The sequence below is a fragment of the Canis aureus genome, chromosome 21 (assembly GCF_053574225.1).
Source record: "Canis aureus isolate CA01 chromosome 21, VMU_Caureus_v.1.0, whole genome shotgun sequence".
Taxonomy (NCBI): Eukaryota; Metazoa; Chordata; class Mammalia; order Carnivora; family Canidae; genus Canis; species Canis aureus.
The window spans coordinates 34,562,622-34,581,749 of NC_135631.1; the positions used below are offsets into that span (position 1 = coordinate 34,562,622).

Below are 19,128 nucleotides of genomic sequence, written 5' to 3' on the forward strand. Positions count from 1 at the left end.
TGCCTGAAATTGATACATTTAAGGAGAATTAATCATTATACATCGTTTTGGGAAGAGAAAAGCAAAAATATACTTTTGTCTTTAACAGCTAGGCCTTTCTTAATAAATAGAAATTGAGTAATGGGATGGAGGTTCTAAGGCAAAACCTTCAAAATATACTTCTTTTTTTAAATTTTTTTTAAATTTATTTATTTATGATAGTCACACAGAGAGAGAGAGAGAGGCAGAGACATAGGCAGAGGGAGAAGCAGGCTCCATGCACTGGGAGCCCGATGTGGGATTCCATCCCAGGTCTCCAGGATCGCGCCCTGGGCCAAAGGCAGGCGCCAAACCGCTGCGCCACCCAGGGATCCCCAAAATATACTTCTAATGTCCTGGTGCGTGTGTGCATGCATGCTATAGGTGTGCACGTGCACACGGTTGCATGTATTTTTCTCTCTTTTTTTCTAATTTATTTATTTTTAAATCTTTTGCCCCTCTTTTTGTCCCCACTGAAGGTGTTGGCGAGTCTGGGAAAGAAACGACAGAACTTAGTGTTTCTGACTGCGGGGCTCAGGCCGCCGGGCCCTGGGGAAAGCTGGGGGAGGCAGGGAGTGGCCCGGCAGCTGTGCCCTCCCCCCCGCCGGAGGGTTCGGGTGCTGCTGGCGGGAGCGCACCCAGGCTGCCGAGCCGCCCCCCCGAGCCCTGCAGCGGCCGCCCCCCCCCCCCCCCCCCGCCCCACTGGCGCGCTCGCCGCCCCCTGCCCCGCCCGGCCCGGTGGGATCCTGACGTTGGCGCGGGGCGAGGAGGGGGCGCGGGCCAGGGTGCCCGGGGCGTGAGCCGTCGGCACCCGGATGTGGGCAGCTGCTCCAGGCTCCGCGCAGCTCCTTGCCCAGGACCTGGGTGCAGGGGCAGGTGTGGGGGTGCCGGGAAGGGCTGTCGTTCCCGTCCTCTTGGAAGGCTTTCTGACTTGGGGTCCTTATACAGTGTGGCCCCTGACACGCAGAGGAAGAAGCAGTCGCAGTACCTCTGAGAGCATCCGCTGTTAGCTGTGGGACACAAGTGTCCGTACCCACGGCCTGCTCGAGGCCCAGCGGCCAGTCGGTGAGCAGCAGCCGGAGGTGACAGGTGCACACGCAGGTGCCGGGAGCGGTGCGAGCCGCAGCCAGCGCAGCGCCGGGCCGACGTGGGCACCTGCTGGGCACCTGCTCCCGAGCTCACATCCGCTCGCGGCCGCTTCCCCCTCCCCGGCCGCCGCCGCCAGATGCCTGCAGAACCGTCTGGAGATGAAGCGCAATCTTTGAGGCTCACCGATCAGCTTTTAAGTTTAGTGTGAAATCTCACGCACTTCCCCGTTTGTGACTCGACGGTGTGACACCAGCTAATGTCAATGCGGGTTTGTTTAAATATGAAATTGCACTGTGTCTGCAAGAAGGACGTGCTAGAGACTCTTCCCTGCCTCGCGTGCTTGAAATGTTAGTTTTTCCTCCAAAATAGGTCTCGCGTATTCCCAGACCAGGGCACGGTTTTCTTAGCTCAGATCTTTTTTATTCTGCATATGGTAACAAGCACACTTGTTAAGTTGTTACACAGTTTACATTTAGAAGTGGGTTTTGTTTGTGTTTTTCATCCTTAGGAAACAGGCCCAGGGCACAAATAAACTCACAGACGCTGGCATGCCGCTGCACTCTGGTGACACATGAATTCCAGGAGAGTAATTTTACTTCATGTCTTACAAAATCATCATCATTTAGATTTCAAGCAATTTTTACGTGGATTCATATCTCATTTATGTCAACCAACAAGCATCCTGTAGTGGGGCCTGCGGCCCAGCAGCATGAGCAGCACCTGGCAGCTGGTTAGGAGCCCCCACCTAAGGAGTCAGGATCTTCACTTCGGGAGTCTCTCAAGGGATTCCTAAGCAGTGAGGAAATCAGGAAATCCCACCAAGGAGGTTCCTTCAGCAAAGTCCAGCAGGCATCTGTCTAGAGCTTGTTGTAACTTATGGTGCTTATTATTGATTTAGATTTTAAGATCTTGGTAATTCACAGCATTACTAGTAGTATGGACGTTTATGAATATTCTTATATTGTAGCCATTTGCATTTTGGAGGGGTTTACTAAAACAGGAAGGAGTAGAGTTAGGTTTCTTAAAAGAATGAAAGTTCTCTTTCATATGTATTTGAGTTGTTAAAGGTAAAGATGGGTGCTTTTTAAAATTACCTTCATTTAAAAGACATAAAGAAAACTCCCAAAGGACAAATTGAAAGATTATAACAGGGCATGTAATCAAGGTTATTTAGTTTAAAAAAAAAAAAAAAAAAGATTGCCAGAGGATAACTTAATTGCTTTGCAAGTATAAGCAAAGTTTATAAGAAGGTGTTGACAACCATGATATTTTTTCCATTAATTACATGGTACACTAAAGATAGTTTGGTACTTAGAAATTAATTACATTTTCAGTTTTAGAAATAGCAAAGTAATAAGGTGATGCAGAAGGAATACTTCTCTTTTGAACTGATCTGTTGTTTTTATTTATTTTTAAAAATTTTTATTTATTCGTGAGAGACACAGAGAGGCAGAGAGAGAAGCAGGCTCCCCACGGGGAACCCCATGTGGGACTCGATCTCAGGACCCTAGAATCACGACCTGCGCCAAAGGCAAAGGCTCAACCACGGAGCCATCCAGGCGCCCCTGATCAGTTATTTATAAAGCATAGAAGTTAGAACTTAGCTGCTGGATCTTCAAGGACTTGGAAAAGAGTCCATGCCCAGTAAGCACAGTTGTGTGTCAGTATTTACTGGGTAAAATTAGAGTCCCTGTATTTATTTAATTATAAGAATAGGTGAAGAGAGTAGCTTGGACTAAACTAAGCTGTAGGTTTAGCCAAGTTGCTCACAGTTACTTGAACTATCATATCTACTCCTATTTACTTAGTAGGTTTAAATTCAGCAGAAATTAAAGTATAAGTTGATACTGCACTAAGGTACTTGGAGAATGTATAGACTTGAACCTAATTTGTGAATAGCCGAACCCCATTTCAGCACATTTCCTAAGGTTCTAGAAAGCATTTTGAGAATTTTGATCTCTATGTTAGAGCTTGGAAACATGTGCTTAGACACAAAATATTTTTTGTTTTATGCTCCATTGTAAGAGATTTTGTCATAAAGTGACTATTTGCATTTTAAATCCTCTTATAAATTTCAAATATTGGCATTTGCTTTTTCTCATAATGAATTCATCTTTCTAATGTTTTGTCCAATGTTTGCATGCTTTAAAAATATATTCCACAAATTTTTGCATTCCTCATGATATCTCCTGCTTAAATGCTCTGTTAATAGGTATCTTCTTTATTTAATTGTTTCTTTGTTTTTTCCCATAATCATACTGCAGATTTTTCAAATATTTGTATTCAAATATATTATCCAGTATACATATATGTTTATATATTTGACTTCAGTGGAATTGAGTTAGGTTGAATTTCTTCAGTTTGTGTTGGTAACTTTTTGTTGATCCCAAATGGTATCTTGCATTTAAAAGAACTCATTGGTGATGTTACTAACATTGCTTAAAAAACAGATCTGCTCTTTCTGTTAGGTGCAGATCTTAAAATTATGCACAGATTAGAAATCACTTCCATTTACCCAGAGTCTTGATACTTCTGAGTGTATATAGATGCATGCTTACTCCCCCTCTTTGCTCAGATCTTTGCTCAAGTTCTTCCCTACTAGGAAAGACCCCTCATCTCCAGTACCATTCCGTTTTACTTACACTAATGCTCTAATTAGTATCTATCACTTTACATCACTTTTTCTTTGTAGCATTTGTCTCCACCTGATACTTTATAGATACACGTTTGTTGTTTAGTTTCTGTATCCCTGTACTCCCACCTCTCCAGCATTGGATGTTTTCTTGAGTATAGAGACACTGTTTCGCTGAAATGTACATAGAAAAATTCAAGACTCATAGTGCTGCTTCCTTAGTTGAGTCTATTTCTTTGTTAGTCATAACAGTATGGGGAGTGCTACAGAGTTGTCAGTATTTTTTTAAAAGATTTTTAGTTTTTTTTATTTATTCATGAGAGACACACAGAAAGAGGCAGAGACACAGGCAAAGAAGCAGGCTCCATGTAGGGAGCCCGATGTGGGACTCAATCCCAGGACCCTGGGATCACAACCTGAGCCAAAGGCAGATGCTCAACCACTAAGCCACCTGGATGCCCCAATTGTCAGAATTTTATAATGAATTTCAATCAGTGATCAAATATTTTTGCATTCTTAAAGAGGCATCTTCACTTATCTGTGTTGTAGCATCTCTTTTCTGGAAGTACATTAGACATTTGTATCCTTCTCTTTGAATGATACACAAATTTAGGCAAATCCAGCCAAACTCAAAACTGATTTTTTTTTTTTTCAACTAGAGAAGACATTCCAGATAATCAGCCTCAGGTAACCATAAAAACATTGAGCATATTTTCAGTTTTGCATCATAGTGTTGGTAAAGAGGAAAAAAAAATCAGAGTATATGATCTTTTAGGCATTTCATTAAAGTTTCACCCTTCGAAGCTGACAGTTAAATTTCCACAGGGCTATGAAAAACAACAACAACAACAGCAACAACAATTTGTAATAGAAATAATACTAATGCATTTATTATACCTTAAGAATGAGGGATTCCTGGGTGGTGCAATGGTTTAGCACCTGCCTTTGGCCCAGGGCGCGATCCTGGAGACCCGGGATCGAATCCCACGTCGGGCTCCCGGTGCATGGAGCCTGCTTCTCCCTCTGCCTATGTCTCTGCCTCTCTCTCTCTCTGTCTGTGTGACTATCATAAATAAATTAAAAAAAAAAAAAAGAATGATGTCGGGGTACCTGGGTGGCTAAGTCAATTAAACATCCCAGTCTTGATTTTGTCTGAGGTCATGACCTCAGGGTTATGAGATCAAGCACTGTGGCCTCTCCACTGGGTGTGGAGCCTGTTTAAGATTCTTTCTATCAGATCAAATGATAAGATTTTAGAATTTGAGGGTCTTTCCAGTTCATGTAGTAAAGCCTCTCCACACCCCTCCCCACCATTTTTTCCAGAAAGGAGAGAACTGAAGGCCAGAGGACATAGTTGAATCCGTTGTGGCCATTGATGCTTATTAGAAGCAGGGCTTGAGCTAGATTTGACTTTCCTAAATTGGGTTAAAAAATGGAAAATTCTTAATTTTTTTTTATATACTAGACCAAAGAAAACATAAACCAGCAGCCAGTGTTGAGGGCAGAGCAATATCCATTTCAGAACAAGAGTTTTCAACTCCCAGAGTACTAATAACAAATTGATTGCATCTCTAATTGTGCAATGGTAATGACCCCCTTCTGGTTTTCTCTGGACAGGGATTAATAATACAAATTAGAATCCTGTTCACAGTGTTTCAAAAACGTCATGAATTACCTAGCAATACTTTTAATGATATATTTGAAATCGCATTTGAGAAGAGAGAAAAGAATATTAGATACATGTAGAAGAGTTGAATGGAGATATAATAATAAATGTGGAATTAATAACTCTCCTTGAAATGAGAAGGTGGCTCATATGAAGATGTCAGTTTGACCAAAATTTATTGATAAATGGAACTTTAATGAGACCAACAGATAGTTACATAGTTGAACAGAAAGACGGTGTGGAAAAAGAAGCATGACCAGGTGTGGCAGCTTACTCTTTTGGTATAAATTGAAAATGATTCGACACCGTAGTGTGTTCAGCGTTTGGGTTTGCAGTGACTCTGGGCGCTTTGCTTAACATTCTAAGTAAGTCTCAATTCTTCAACTGCGTCATGGAAACTATTAAAACTAAACCCAGTGCTTGCTTCGGCAGCACATAGACTAACATTGGAACAATACAGAGAAGACTAGGATGGCCTCTATGCCAAGATGACTTGCAAATTCATGAAGTGTTCCATGTTTTCAAATCTTCAAACAAACAAACAGAAACTAAACCATAAACTTCACCATAAACTTGGTGAAGATTAAATGAATTCATTAAAGTGCTTTGTCTGGTACATTTGTGATTCTCCATATATGTTAGCTCATATTTGTATGATTAATATTAAAAGTTAAGAAGTTAGTGAAACAATGGAAATAGTGAAGGAATAGTTCTAGAAATGTATTCCACATCTTCACTTGTTATAGAGAATGGATCACAAACCACTAAGTATTCAGTAAAAGGGAAAATCGGCTACTCGGGGGAAAACCGCTTAATGTAATTGTCACCTCACATAATTGGGGGAAATCAATTTTACCATCAAACTACAGTGTAAAATAAGCAAACACTACATTGTAAAATAAGCAAACAAAACCATCAAATGTTAGTAGAGACTATAGATGACATTTATCTAATTAATAAATGGTTTTGTAAGCATATTATTTTAAGAAATCATAAGAATAAGTTTAAAGGTTAAAATTAGAAAGCAAGCCACAAACTAGAGAAAGAAGACTTACAATTCACAAGATTATATGAAAATTGATAAATGAGAAAGAGTTTTACGTCAAAAGCCATCAAAGAAATTCAAGTAATTAAAAGATTAAAATAATATTTTTACTTAGAATTTAGCAAATAAAACTTTTAAGTGTTCATGAAAATGGAGTGAGATTGTTAGAAATATAGTATAAATTGGCACAAAATTTCTAAGTTGGCAATAGCTTAACCTTAAAATCATTCTTAACTGGGAATATTATGTACATATGTGTATAGTTAAATGTTACCACTTATTTCTTGAGTTTTAGGATGACTATCTCATTTCCTTATATTTCTAGTTTCTAAGTTACCTATAAATAATAGGTTTTAAGGATTTCATGCTATTCACTTTGCTTTTATTTTCCTGTATCGCCATCTGGTGTCCAACATGTGGATAGCTTCTGATACCAAAATTGTAAGAGTCTGATACACAGAATTGTATCATTTATTTAATTTAAATAATTCATTTAAATTAAGTTTTGTATAGGATAAATTTGTTACATAAATTATTTATTATACTTATTTAAATAAGTTCACTCCTATTTTATAATTAAAATATATATCCATGTTTAAAGCAGGCTAATCTGAATTTGAGTTGTTTTTGCTAGTTTTATACACAGCGTGAGCCCAGCATTTTGCTTTTACATGGAAACAAAGAGAAGACAGATCAGTAAGACAAGTTCTAAGAAATCATTTAGATAATGTTAAAATTTTCCAAAAACCAAGAAATTATAAGTTATGTCCATTTTACCCATTAAAGAATGTTTTATAATTAAACAGTGTACAAAGTACCCTACAGCAAGTCTGTCTTTGTAAGGATCTAGACTACATGGATTAGGGGAAGGGGTAAAAATGAAAGGTGAGCTGAGTGGTCAAAGATTAAATGTGCCATTTCTATTTCTCTGCAGTTCCAAGTGTAATAATATCACCTTTGGGGTTCTTTTATCTTTAATTCTTAATATTTCTAGAGGAAAACTATTTGAGCCCACTAAGGATTTCAAAGGTAGACTTGGTGCCCTGTGAAAATGTTAGGACACCCCATGAGGGTGCCATTCCTATACAAGGCTGCTTTCGATGAACTTGATGCTTCTTTGACTTAGATTGTGCATCAAGACAGTACCAACATTTCCTTTTTATCCAAGGTGGATTCAATGAACAGCAGAGTTCTCTGTCTCTGAAATATTTTGTGAAATGATTTCTTACTTATCAGGGCATCTGAGAACAAAAATACTGTCTTTATAAAACTAAGAGTTTAAATTACTTCACTTGAGAGGTTAACAATGTATTTTGGCACTAGAAGTATCTTTTAATATGATGTGTGTACTTGACGATATTTAATAGAAATGTTCTTTGGAAGTATTGAAACTTACTGTTCATGGTTATTTCAGAGGCTATTTCAAACATTAAATTAATGTTTGAAGGATACTTGTATCATCCTGTTAGTGACCTTCATTTGAAGGTCACTAAAACTGGTATCGTTTATCAGAATCTTTCTCACTAATCTAGGAGTCCTTTCTGGTTTCAGCATACTAATGGTTTTACAAAAATATTTTTTTAATGATAGAGTTGCACTTTTTAAACATTTTTTTAATTTAAATTCAGTTTACTAACATGTAGTATAAAACCCGGTGCTCATCTCATCACGTTCCCTCGTCAGTGCGGGTCACCCGTTACCCCAACCCCTGCCCATCTCCCCTTCCACTACCCTTTGTTTGTTTCCCAGAGTTAAGAGTCTCTCATGGCTTATCTCCCTCTCTAATTTGTCCCACTCAGTTCCCCTCCTTTCCCTTCTACTCCCTTTCACTATTTCTTATATTCCCCGTATGAGTGAAACCATATGATGATTGTCTTTCTGACAGAGTTGCACTTGAGTTAGCTTCTGCTATGTGCCAGATTCTTTAATAGGTGTTTTACATATATCTTCTTTTTGGCATTTTAATAGTGTTATATTTATATGTATGAATTTATAAGCTTAACATTATAAAGCTAAAATATAATTTCTATAGTTAGGAATCTATAGCTTGATTTTAATTAGTATTTCACACTGTCTTATGAAACTTCCTACATACATTTATTAAATATTTATAGCGTACTATTATATATCCAGTACTGAGGTTACAGTGGTGGGCTGGCTATTTTCTATGACTATGTGGGCTTCTGATCCAGGGGAAGAATCTATCAAGATACATACAAAAAGTAGGAAATTTTAACAGAGTTGTGTTCTGAAAAAAAAAAAAAAAAGATACTCCAAGGATGAGGAGATCTTATAATGGGGTGGTTTGACCTAGTCACAAATGATCATGAAAGCCTTTTGTAAGGAAAAACTATTGAGGAAGAGAAGAAAAGTGTTGTAGGCAGAACAGGTTATATGGAAGGAGGAAATGAAAGAATTTTTGTTTGCTTGAGTAAGGATACTAAGTTCTGTATGATTTATACCCCAGATGCTCACTTTTTTTTTTTTTAAGATTTTATTTATTTATTCATGAGAGACAAGGTAGAGGGAGAAGCAGGCTCCCTGTGGGGAGCCCAATGTAGGACTCAATCCCAGGACCCTGGGATCATGCCCTGAGCCAAAGGCAGATGCTCAACCCCGCTCAACCCAGCCCCGCCCCCCCCCGCCCCCCCAGCTGCTCACCTTAGCCCACACGTCTGTCTTTCTTCCTCAGCATTCTAGCAGAGATTTTTCTCAACAGCTCTTATAAAGGACCTACTCGGTTGAATTTTCTGGGATCAGGAAAGGAATCCGTGTGATATTGTTTTGGATTTCTAACTCTTGGGTTATTTAAATATACAATTTTTTCTTCAAATAAAAGCATGTTCTTAATAATTGACAAAAGCAGGGATCCTTAAATCTATTTTCACTCACAGTATACTATTTCTAAGCTAATACTATATTTTTTAACTTTTGCTCTAAGATTTTTAATACATAAGTGATTTATGTATTAAATATGTGGTTTATAAATGAAAATTTAGGCACATGTTACCAAAGACTGCAGTTTAAGCTTGTGAAAATAAACCTGTTCTTTTTGTCTATTCTAAAAGCAGATGACTGTAAGGTGTCTGTGAAATACACACTTACCTAATTTGGAACTTTTGAAATTTCTCATCCCTTTCCTAAGAGAATAAGATTTGCTATGGGGACTTATACTTTGTAAGCTATTTCTTCCCCTGCATTATTTATGAGTTTTATTATGAGTATGATCATACTATTTCTGTTATACACCACTGAATTTGTATTTAATGAATTGAATTTACATTTAATCAGTTTGTGTTAAAGTGACTTAATGAGATGCTTCATTTTTCTGTGTTAAAAGCAGGTCAAGGCCAACCGAACTCAGGGCAATACATTATTTAGTGCTCATTTTCTGCATAACTTGTAATTTTATCATGGTTCGCAGTTTAACTAAATCAGTTAATAACATTTCCTGTAACCATTTCTAATAATTCTCTGAGGTCAGATATTTTACTCTTAATGCGTTGGCAAACTTCTTTTTTCCCCCAACTTTCTAACATGAGAGTTCTCATGCACTTTTGTTTTCAAAACGGAATGTGCAGAATCAGATAGTGTCAGATTATCAAAGAATGGAATAAAAGAGGCAGTGGAATTTAGAACTGGAGATACTGCGTTTCTAACATTAGAGTCTATGGAAAGAAAGAAATCTATCGGATCATCTTAGTCATATGTAAGATGTACCTGAAAGTAACGTTAAAGTAAAAAAGAGAAAGAACCCAAATTATTTACCTATGCAGGACATTTCCCTTCTTGTTTTATCTCCACTCTCTGCAAACCTTCCAGCTCCCCGGTTACTTTATCTTTATTGTGCCTTTTGTCCCCAGTGAACAGCAAGGCAGACAGTAACTGTCACCGGGCAACCCCCGTGGCCGTCTTCGCCCAGCCGCGTCTATACTGCGCTCTGCTCTTCCTGCTTCTTTGCAGAGCCGAGAGTCGATCCACACTCGGGGGTCACTCCTCCACGCGCAGGCCCTGTCTGTCCTTCCCTGATTTCACAAGACTTTGACATTGCACCTCTTTTCTCTTCCCTGCATCTTTTCCTTCCTTCACGCTTCAGTATCCGTCCCCTCCTGCCCTGGGCCCTTCCCTTGGCTCATCCCGACAGGCACCCCCCTTTCCACCCGGGTTTCCCAGCCGGGGTCTGAAGCCCCTCCACCTGCCACCGCTTCCACCGCACTTCACCGTGACCCTCCCCGACGATGACTGTGCAGCCCGATGAGTTCCCTGGACACTTGGAATTCTGCATCTTTGTATCTGAACTGCGGTTTCTTCCCTGAGACTTTCTTTTCTTCTCTTATCATCCCAAATGGCCTCGTCTCCTGATTTCCTTCCTGCCTCCAAGGGAACTTACTTATACTAAGTTTTCTTAAGGACTCCTTCGATGGCTTTCCTTTTATTTATACGGATGTACAGGAAATTTCTTTGCTGAAGCCTTCTATTTTTTTTTTTTTTTTAATCTTTAGCCAAGACTTTGGAGCCTCTTGCCTTGAATGTTACGATTTCCTGACTTCACCATCTGTGTGTCTTACTTACGTTGAAAACTCCCCCTCACTCAGACTTGGACTCTGCTTCCCTTGCCTCCTCCTCAAGTCCCCCCGAACCCATCACTCTTCCAGCCCTCGGGCCCTCCTGATGCCCAGGTCAGACCCCTGCATGGCATTCACGACACCACTCTCTTACTAAGCAACAGCCCCAGCCCACTGTCACATGCTGGGGATTCTTCCTCCAGAAAAGGTGTGCAACCCCTCCTCTTCTGACCATCTCCACCAGTAGCACAGCCACTTATTACATTGAGTTGGGTTACTGTAGAGCCTCCTAATTATTTTCTCTCCTTCGAATTTTGCTCGCCTTAAATCCATTTCCCAAACAGCAGCTTGCATGATCTCTTAAATTTTTACATTTGATTATTTTGTCTGTGGCTTAAAATCTTTCTGTGACTTTCCATTTGACAGGAAATCAAATCCCAGGTCTTGAGCATTTCTGTTAGACCCTGCAAGATCTAACCCTGCCTCCCTCCCCAAGCTCATTTTATGTCATTGTCCTCCTCACTCATGTGTGACTGAGCTAAACTCTCCTCCTTTATATATCCCTAAAAGGCTTCCCTTTTGTTGCTCTGTTGGCCTGAAATGTTCTTCTGCAGTAGTCTTCAATGAGACATTTCTCTGGAATCATAGGAAATGCTATTTCTCATGTGAATTTTCGCCCGACTACTCATAGTCCAAACTAGAACCCACTTGTGATATTGTCTCCTAGGCAATAATACTGTATTGCTTTACAGAACTAATCATGTGTCGTAATATGTTAAGAGGCCCTACAAGAGTAGTGAAAACCCGAGACACTTAGGTCGCACCACTAGTCTGGTCCTGACTCTGTGTCTTATTTGCCATGTGACTCTGGGCAAGTTCTTTAACTCCCTCAGTGCCTCCCTTTCTTTGTGAATAGTGATAATATGTATCTTTTCGGGCATTGGCAAAGAGGAAATGATTAATATTTGTAGAGTAAATAGAGTAAATGCAACAGAGTAGACACCGTATATGTGCTTATTACATCCATACATATGTTTATGTTTGTGCATAATTTACTTAATGTGTGAAGGCACAAAACTATCACCCGCCACAATTCTTGACCTATCACAAGCTGATAGTAAATATTTGCTTATTGAATTGATGAAATGTGCAGTGTACCTTATAATTAAGCGTCATTGATTTTCAGAGAAAAAAGGGATGTATTATAAGAATATGTGATCAGTTATAACATTTATATTTCAGTTTGTGATCCACCTAATAAAATTATTTAATTATATGTTTTTGAGAAAACCTCCAACATTTCGTCTCGCCAGGCCCCTACCTTCTAGCAAGTATGGCTTATCGTTATTCCCATTTTGCAGATGTGATACTCGGCCCCGAGAGTCTAAGGGCTCATACAAATCACAGAGTTAGTAAGTGATAGGATGATTCCACTGTCTCAGTGTCCTGGATCTCACTGCACGACTCACTGTTCTTATCTTTTTTGGAAATACCCAATGAACTTTGTGAATACTTTTAATAGGGTTGGTGCTATTACGTCTGTGAGGATTTTTGAATTTCACTTGGGGCAGGTATCAGGGTTGACATTCTCTGCTCCTCTGGCCTCCTTGTTTGTTCAGGGCTTCATCACTCACAGCAGTACCTGTCTGCCCTTTACCTTGTCTCCAACATTCCTCAGCCTTCTGTACGAAAGCCCTAGAGTGATCAGTTTTAAAAGGCCTCCCTTTGGGGGCACCTGGGTGGCTGAATCATTAAGTGGCTACCCTCGACTCAGGTCATGATCCCAAGGTCCTGGGATTGATCCCTGAGCCCTGTGTCAAGTTCTCTGCTCACTGGGGAGCCTGCTTCTCCCTCTCCCTCTGCTGCTCCCTCTCCTTGTGCTCTGTCTCTGTCAAGTCATAAATAAATAAAATCTTTTAAAAAATAAAATAAAAGGCCACCTGTTGTTCTTGATTCTTTCACATTACTTTCCTGGATTAGCCCTGGTATAAAAGGTTGTACCATCACATTTCAGAACAACTAGAAGTCTGTTCCTGTCCTTGACTTTGCCACTTTTCCACCTCGCTTTTCCTTAAGAGTGGCAAGCAGGTGGTTAGCTTGTCCTTGAACCTGCCCAGGTGTTACCATATCATTTCTGGATTCTGAATACATTTCATTGTTTGTTTGTTTTTTTTTCCTTCTCTAAAGGCTGAGAAAATCTGAGAACTGAAAGGGACTTTCCGTACGTAATTCAAGCCCCAAATTTATAATCAGAGAAACTGAGCTTCAGGAAGGGGAGTGACAGGCTCAGGGTTACAGTAGGAGTTAAGGGCTCAGAGGAAAATCGCTATTTGATCCTTAGTGCGCTTTTGTTACCAGTTTATGCATTTATGAAAGAGAAAGCAATGCAACTGGATTGGGACATACAAACCACAAATTCAAATAAAATGATGTGATTGATTTTCATGTTCACTTATATGTTTACTTTTTTATCTTTCACAGTTTAACAGCAATGCCCAGGATGTGAGCTGTTTTCAGCACCTTGTCCAAGCCAATGTGAGAAATAAGAAAGTGCTGAAAGATGCGGTGAATAATATCACAGCAAAAGGAATCACTGATTATAAGAAAGGCTTTAGTTTTGCTTTTGAACAGCTTCTTAATGTAAGTATCCATACCACCCTCTTTTCTCTTTTATTACTGAATCACAGCATATGAATTTCAATATGCTGGTCCTTACTACTATCAGGACTTCAATTACATAACAGTGCAGCTTTACATTTAATTTATAAGCAGACGTGTCCAGGCAGTAGAAATCTTTGAGCTACTTTTATGTTTGAAGCCAAGATTCAAAAGACATACAAAATGGTAGACATTCTTTTTCTTTTAGACCCCTTCTTCCATCATCTTTTAAAACTCTGTTTAAAAAGCACATTTGTAAGATAATTATTTTATTTTTATATGAGCACTTCCAACTTACTTGGCATATTTAGAATATCGTTTCCTTTTTGTTATCTCAATTGGGACTGTGTTTATCTGGATACTTGTGTTTCCAATCATCCAGTGGTCAGTGGGAATGCTTTAGTTTAAACATCTGTTTGGTTCTTAAAATTGTTTCTTAATGTACAGAAAGGTCCAAATGGCCCACATTAAGGTGAGGAGGACATACAATGCCAGAGTAGGAATTCCTTCCTCAGTGAAGTTCACCCTCCAAACAAATCACTCACCAGTGTCTCCATTTTAGACTCTCGATTCCAGCGTGCCTACTACCTGCCCCATACTATGTAGCACATATCTTACACTGCGGACTAGTGTTTGCAAGTGGCCGTGTCATCTGTTTCACTTTGAACTCTTCAAGTGCAAGGATTATCATTCAGTTTTTTAACTGTCATGAAGCAGTAGTATGGCAGTGGTTGAGCGTATGGACCCAACCTTTCTCTACGTTGGTTTCCTTCCTTAAACCATGGCACATACTCAGAAGGATTGTGGATAGAATTGTCCACAGAACCTGACACACAGCAAACATCATATGAGTGTGGGTTGTTGGCTTGGCATTGGAGTCATGATCATTGTGACTATCGTTAATGACTAGCACATGTCTGGTAGACTCAGCTCATAATTCATACCATATTTGCTGAGTCACTGAATAAGCCTTACATGTGCTCTTGTCTGCAAATCTGACTTGGTTGTTCCCTAAGTAAAGCTTCTAAAAACAGCTTTCAAGATGTCTGATTGGTGCTTCATCCGTTTGTTCATTCAGCCAATGTGTATGGCATGCCTCACAATTTCCTGCCACATTACTAGTGCTAGAATAGCAAAGGTAAATAATACTGGCTGATCTCAAGTATGTCTAGCATGATACGGTAAATTACCATTCCTAGTACAATGTGCCCTATTCGAGGGCATTCAGGGTGTGCTTACTTGAGTGGCACCAAAGGGGGTCAGGAAACTGTGGCATTTCCTTGAAAACAGGGTTTTGAAGAATGAGTAGAATCTCGGTAGGTAGATGAGAGATGGAAAATCATTTCAGATAAAAACAACAACATGGACAAAGGCATAGCCATATGAGATAGGATGGCACATTGGAAAAAAAAAAAAAACAACAGGTGCTTTGGCATGCCTAGGGCTGTAGCAATGCAGGAGCTGTGAGAGGAATCAGAAGGCCACTAGATACCGGTTAATGAGGCATTTAGGAGCAAATGAAAAGTTTACAACGAGTGTTCAAAGTTAATTTGTTGTGTAAGTCCTGGTGTTGGAGTCAAAGCAAAGAAATGCTAAAAGGAGAGTGACATGGTAACTAATTGGATGGGGCTCTGGACTCACATCCTTGGTGGCTGGTGACACAGGAATCTAGACAGAGGGGCTGTGAGAGTGGAGATGTACAGATTGTTCATTTCGGGTATGCAGGGTTGGGGGTGGTGATGTTTATTAGGTAGCGTTAGAGAAGTAGTTGAGTGTTGCACTTTCCAGGGGCAGTATCTTTGGTAAAATGCATGTTTATTAAAATGATGTATGTTGAGTAGCAGAAGGATGAAAACTTGGAACTTGGGAATTCAGATGTAATTGACATGAGATTAAAATGTATTCTTTCTGTGGTAAAGAAATAGAAGTTGCTGGGTTTTTTCACAGTTTTTTTTTTCTTTTGAGTCAACTTAGATTTTGCTAAGTTGTGGCATTTTAGTTACATTCTCAATATTGTTAATGTGAGTGGTTCACTCTTATTCAGCTTTGAGTTGTGAAATGAGAAGGGGCCTCAAGCCTCTTGTAGAATTTCCGAGGCTGCCTCATCAGAGAGGCCACATTAACTCCCAGATTTACTACTAATTGCTGATTAAATATGATTTAACTCCTCTTGGCCTCTTGCACTGCCTCTACCACACTTATAAGTGATTTTTAATATGTTCTCACTTGTTCCCGAAATAAGTCTCAGATGTCCTGTTTTGCACATGTCCCTTATGTATTGCAGTTTTTCATTTTAAAATAATTTTCCCAGGGGCATTTGGGTGGATCAGGAGGTTAAGTAGCTGACTCTTGATTTCGGCTCAGATCATGATCCTTAGGGTCGTGGGATTGGGCCCTGCATCAGGCCCCGTGCTCAGCGAGGAGTCTGCTTGTCCCTCTCCCTCTGCTCCTTTCCCTGCTCTCTCTCTCTCAAGTAAATAAATAAATAAATTCTTAAAAAATAATAATAAAACGAGATTTTTTCCCAGATGTCATTACTTGCCTTATTCAAAGTTGAAGCATATCTTGTTACCTATTTCAAATACTTCTAGTCACTATCTTAATCACACAATGTCATTCTCTGGTTTTTGTTTGCCCTTGTAAAGTGTATCATTAAGATCCCTGAGCCAAGTATCAAATAGAATTAAATGTATCGCTTATCCCACAATACACCTTAAACTAAGATTTGAGTTAGTCCTCAGGGAGCATTTCATAAAATATTACAACTATACCGAGGTGCATTTTTCAGAAACAAAATTTATTCAGTGTATATATGATAGATGCCGTGCTGTATACTGGCCACACGGTGACGCAAGGACACACAGGGATATACATAATATAATCTGTTGTGAAATAACATATAAAGTAATTTACCAACTCTCTGCAAATTGTCATTTTATTGAAATAGTCAAGTTCTTGCCTTTATTTAATTTGTTACAAATCCTTAAGGTTTAATTGTGGTGATGGTGTGAACCCTTGGAGAACTGCAAATCCTCTGACCAGGTGCTGACTTTGCTCTACCACACGTCTAGTAAGGAGGCTACTCTTGGGAAAAATCCTGGTGAAAACAAAACATTTCTTTATTCCCCCTTTTGTATATGTCCTAATACCTGTTTCTCTTGGGAAACATTATTATTTTAATTACACAAGCGATCAGTAAGACCCAGTGTGCCTACTTATACCGGTACTTGCATTCAGTAATAAAAATACCCCCACTACTTCCAAAAATGAAACCAAGTCCTTATGTAAAATCTTTACTTAATCACTTTTATGTAACAGTCCTTTAGATACATATTATTTTTCCTATCTTCCATAGCCAGATAAAAAGAAATCCTCAAAGAAATTAATTTTAGTTAAGGGATTTCAATGCCTTTCACAAAAGTATTTTGATGATAAAATATGTAACTTTTTATATAGCCAAGTTTTCAGATGGCTTTCTTCCAAGATAAGAACTATGCTTGAATGTGACAAATCGTATTAGTCAATACTTGCATTTTCACAATACTTGGTTAAAAGCTTTAACTGCCAATGTTCTAATGGCCTAATCAATGGGGTGAGATTATATGAAACAGGATCTTTTCATCAATAGAGTATAGTATTGTCTTGATTAACTTTTACAACGGGAAATGGGATTTTTCTTCTTTGAAAAAACAGAGTACAGACTTTCAGCAAGCCTAAACACTGCACGAGAGTTAATGATTTTTTTTTTATCAAAAATAATAGTCATTTAAAGGCCACAGCTAGTGCTGGCCAATCTGGTAACCACAATCCCATGTGGCTTTTGAGATTTAAAAAGTGCCTGGTCTGAATTGAAATGTGTTGTAAATATAAAATATACAGCAGATTTGAAGAGCTACTATGAAAGAAAAAAAATGTAGATTCCCTCAATAATTTTATAGATTTCATGTTGAATTGATAATATTTTGGATGACCGGGTAAAATAAAATACATTAGTAGAATTCACTTCAGAGATTTCTTCATACTTTTATTAATGTGGCTATTAGAAAGTCAAAATTACAAATTTGGCTTGCATTATATCTCCATTGAACAGCACTGACCTGGAGGCTTGGTGTATTCAAAGAAGCTGAGCATTCATAAATTAGTATAAATAATCTTTTATTCTTAACACATTTGAAAACACATTTTCACAACAGTAGAAGCTTGAGATTGTAATTTCAGACCTCAGGGAAGCCCATCTTTCTAAATTAGTTGTTCATTTTAGTGGCCCTTTGGCGCTAATCCATTGTTTTCCTACATCTGACTCTTGGGAGATCTTAAAGTTTAAGAGAGGATTTGCCATTGGAATCGAGTCTTTCAGAATTAGAATATGTGTGGTGAGGATATTTGGGGTTAGGTATTGGCATTTACAAAGAGCATCAGTTGTTAAGGATCACCCAGGAGTTTATAATTTTGGAGAGGTAAAGGGAATAAAGTAGGATGAAAAAGAAAGAAAGGGAACAAAAATATTCATAAATGGATTGAAAATATATGTAGAGGGACGTGCACATTTTTCATTCATACGAATTATTTGTTTCTGGTACAAATTATAGGGAAATAAAATTGATGCAATAACCATTAATTTAAATTCCATTTATTAATCAACCATGGAGAGGTTATTATATGCTGGGCTCTTGAAGATCAAAAAAAGATAAAACTTCGTACCCTTATGGCACTTAAATTCAATCAGGGGAAGCCAGCAATAAACAAATAAAATAGAAACTATGTACATAAAAGAATGTAAAATACTATGAAGAAAAATACAACCTGGGAGAGAGACAGCAATTTAAAACATAGTTTCCAGTAAAGTCCTCACTGATAGGAGACATTTGATCAAAGACCCAAAGGAAGTGAAACCTATGAGTATCTGGCGGATGGGAAGAGGCCCTTATAGGGACAGGCTGGGCCTGGTCTAGGAAGTGGTTCTTTGGAATATACTTACTGAACAAATCTTTCACCTACTACTTGCAACCTGTTCATGCTCTTTAAACATTGTCTTATATTCCTTACCTTTTATTGTGAAAGACAGACTTTTTTGTTTGTTTCCCTTACAGTATAATGTTTCCAGAGCCAACTGCAATAAGATTATCATGTTGTTCACGGATGGAGGAGAAGAGAGAGCCCAGGAGATATTTGCCAAGTACAACAAAGACAAAAAAGTGAGTGCAATTTTTTAGGATTTTAATCTTAATGTAGGTGGTTTTTAAGGAGACCATCAGGGAGGGGCAATAAGAGGAGATGTTAGTGTTGCTTATTATAAAATCATACAGATCATGGATTATAAACCATTGGCTAAATTACAGAATTACTGGGGCACCTGGGTGGCTCAGTGGATTAAGCATCTGCCTTTGGCTCAGGTCATGATCCCAGGGACCTGGGATCGAGCCCCACATCTGGCATCCAGCTCAGTGAGGAGCCT

The 19,128-nt window shown here is 38.9% G+C and overlaps 1 protein-coding gene and 1 non-coding gene across 9 annotated transcripts in view; both read left to right on the plus strand.

Moving 5' to 3' along the window:
• The window catches only part of CACNA2D1 (calcium voltage-gated channel auxiliary subunit alpha2delta 1), a 475,096-nt gene that overhangs the window by 372,096 nt on the left and 83,872 nt on the right, over positions 1-19,128 (plus strand). For all 8 annotated transcript variants that reach the window (XM_077863845.1, XM_077863847.1, XM_077863846.1 and 5 more), the window contains exons 11-12: positions 13,497-13,655; positions 18,764-18,868. In XM_077863845.1, the coding sequence (XP_077719971.1) occupies positions 13,497-13,655; positions 18,764-18,868 (264 nt within the window). The remainder of the gene's footprint in view (positions 1-13,496; positions 13,656-18,763; positions 18,869-19,128) is intronic.
• LOC144293545 (U6 spliceosomal RNA) lies at positions 5,822-5,928 on the plus strand. The gene has a single exon (XR_013360754.1). It is a non-coding gene; the product is annotated as a U6 spliceosomal RNA (small nuclear RNA).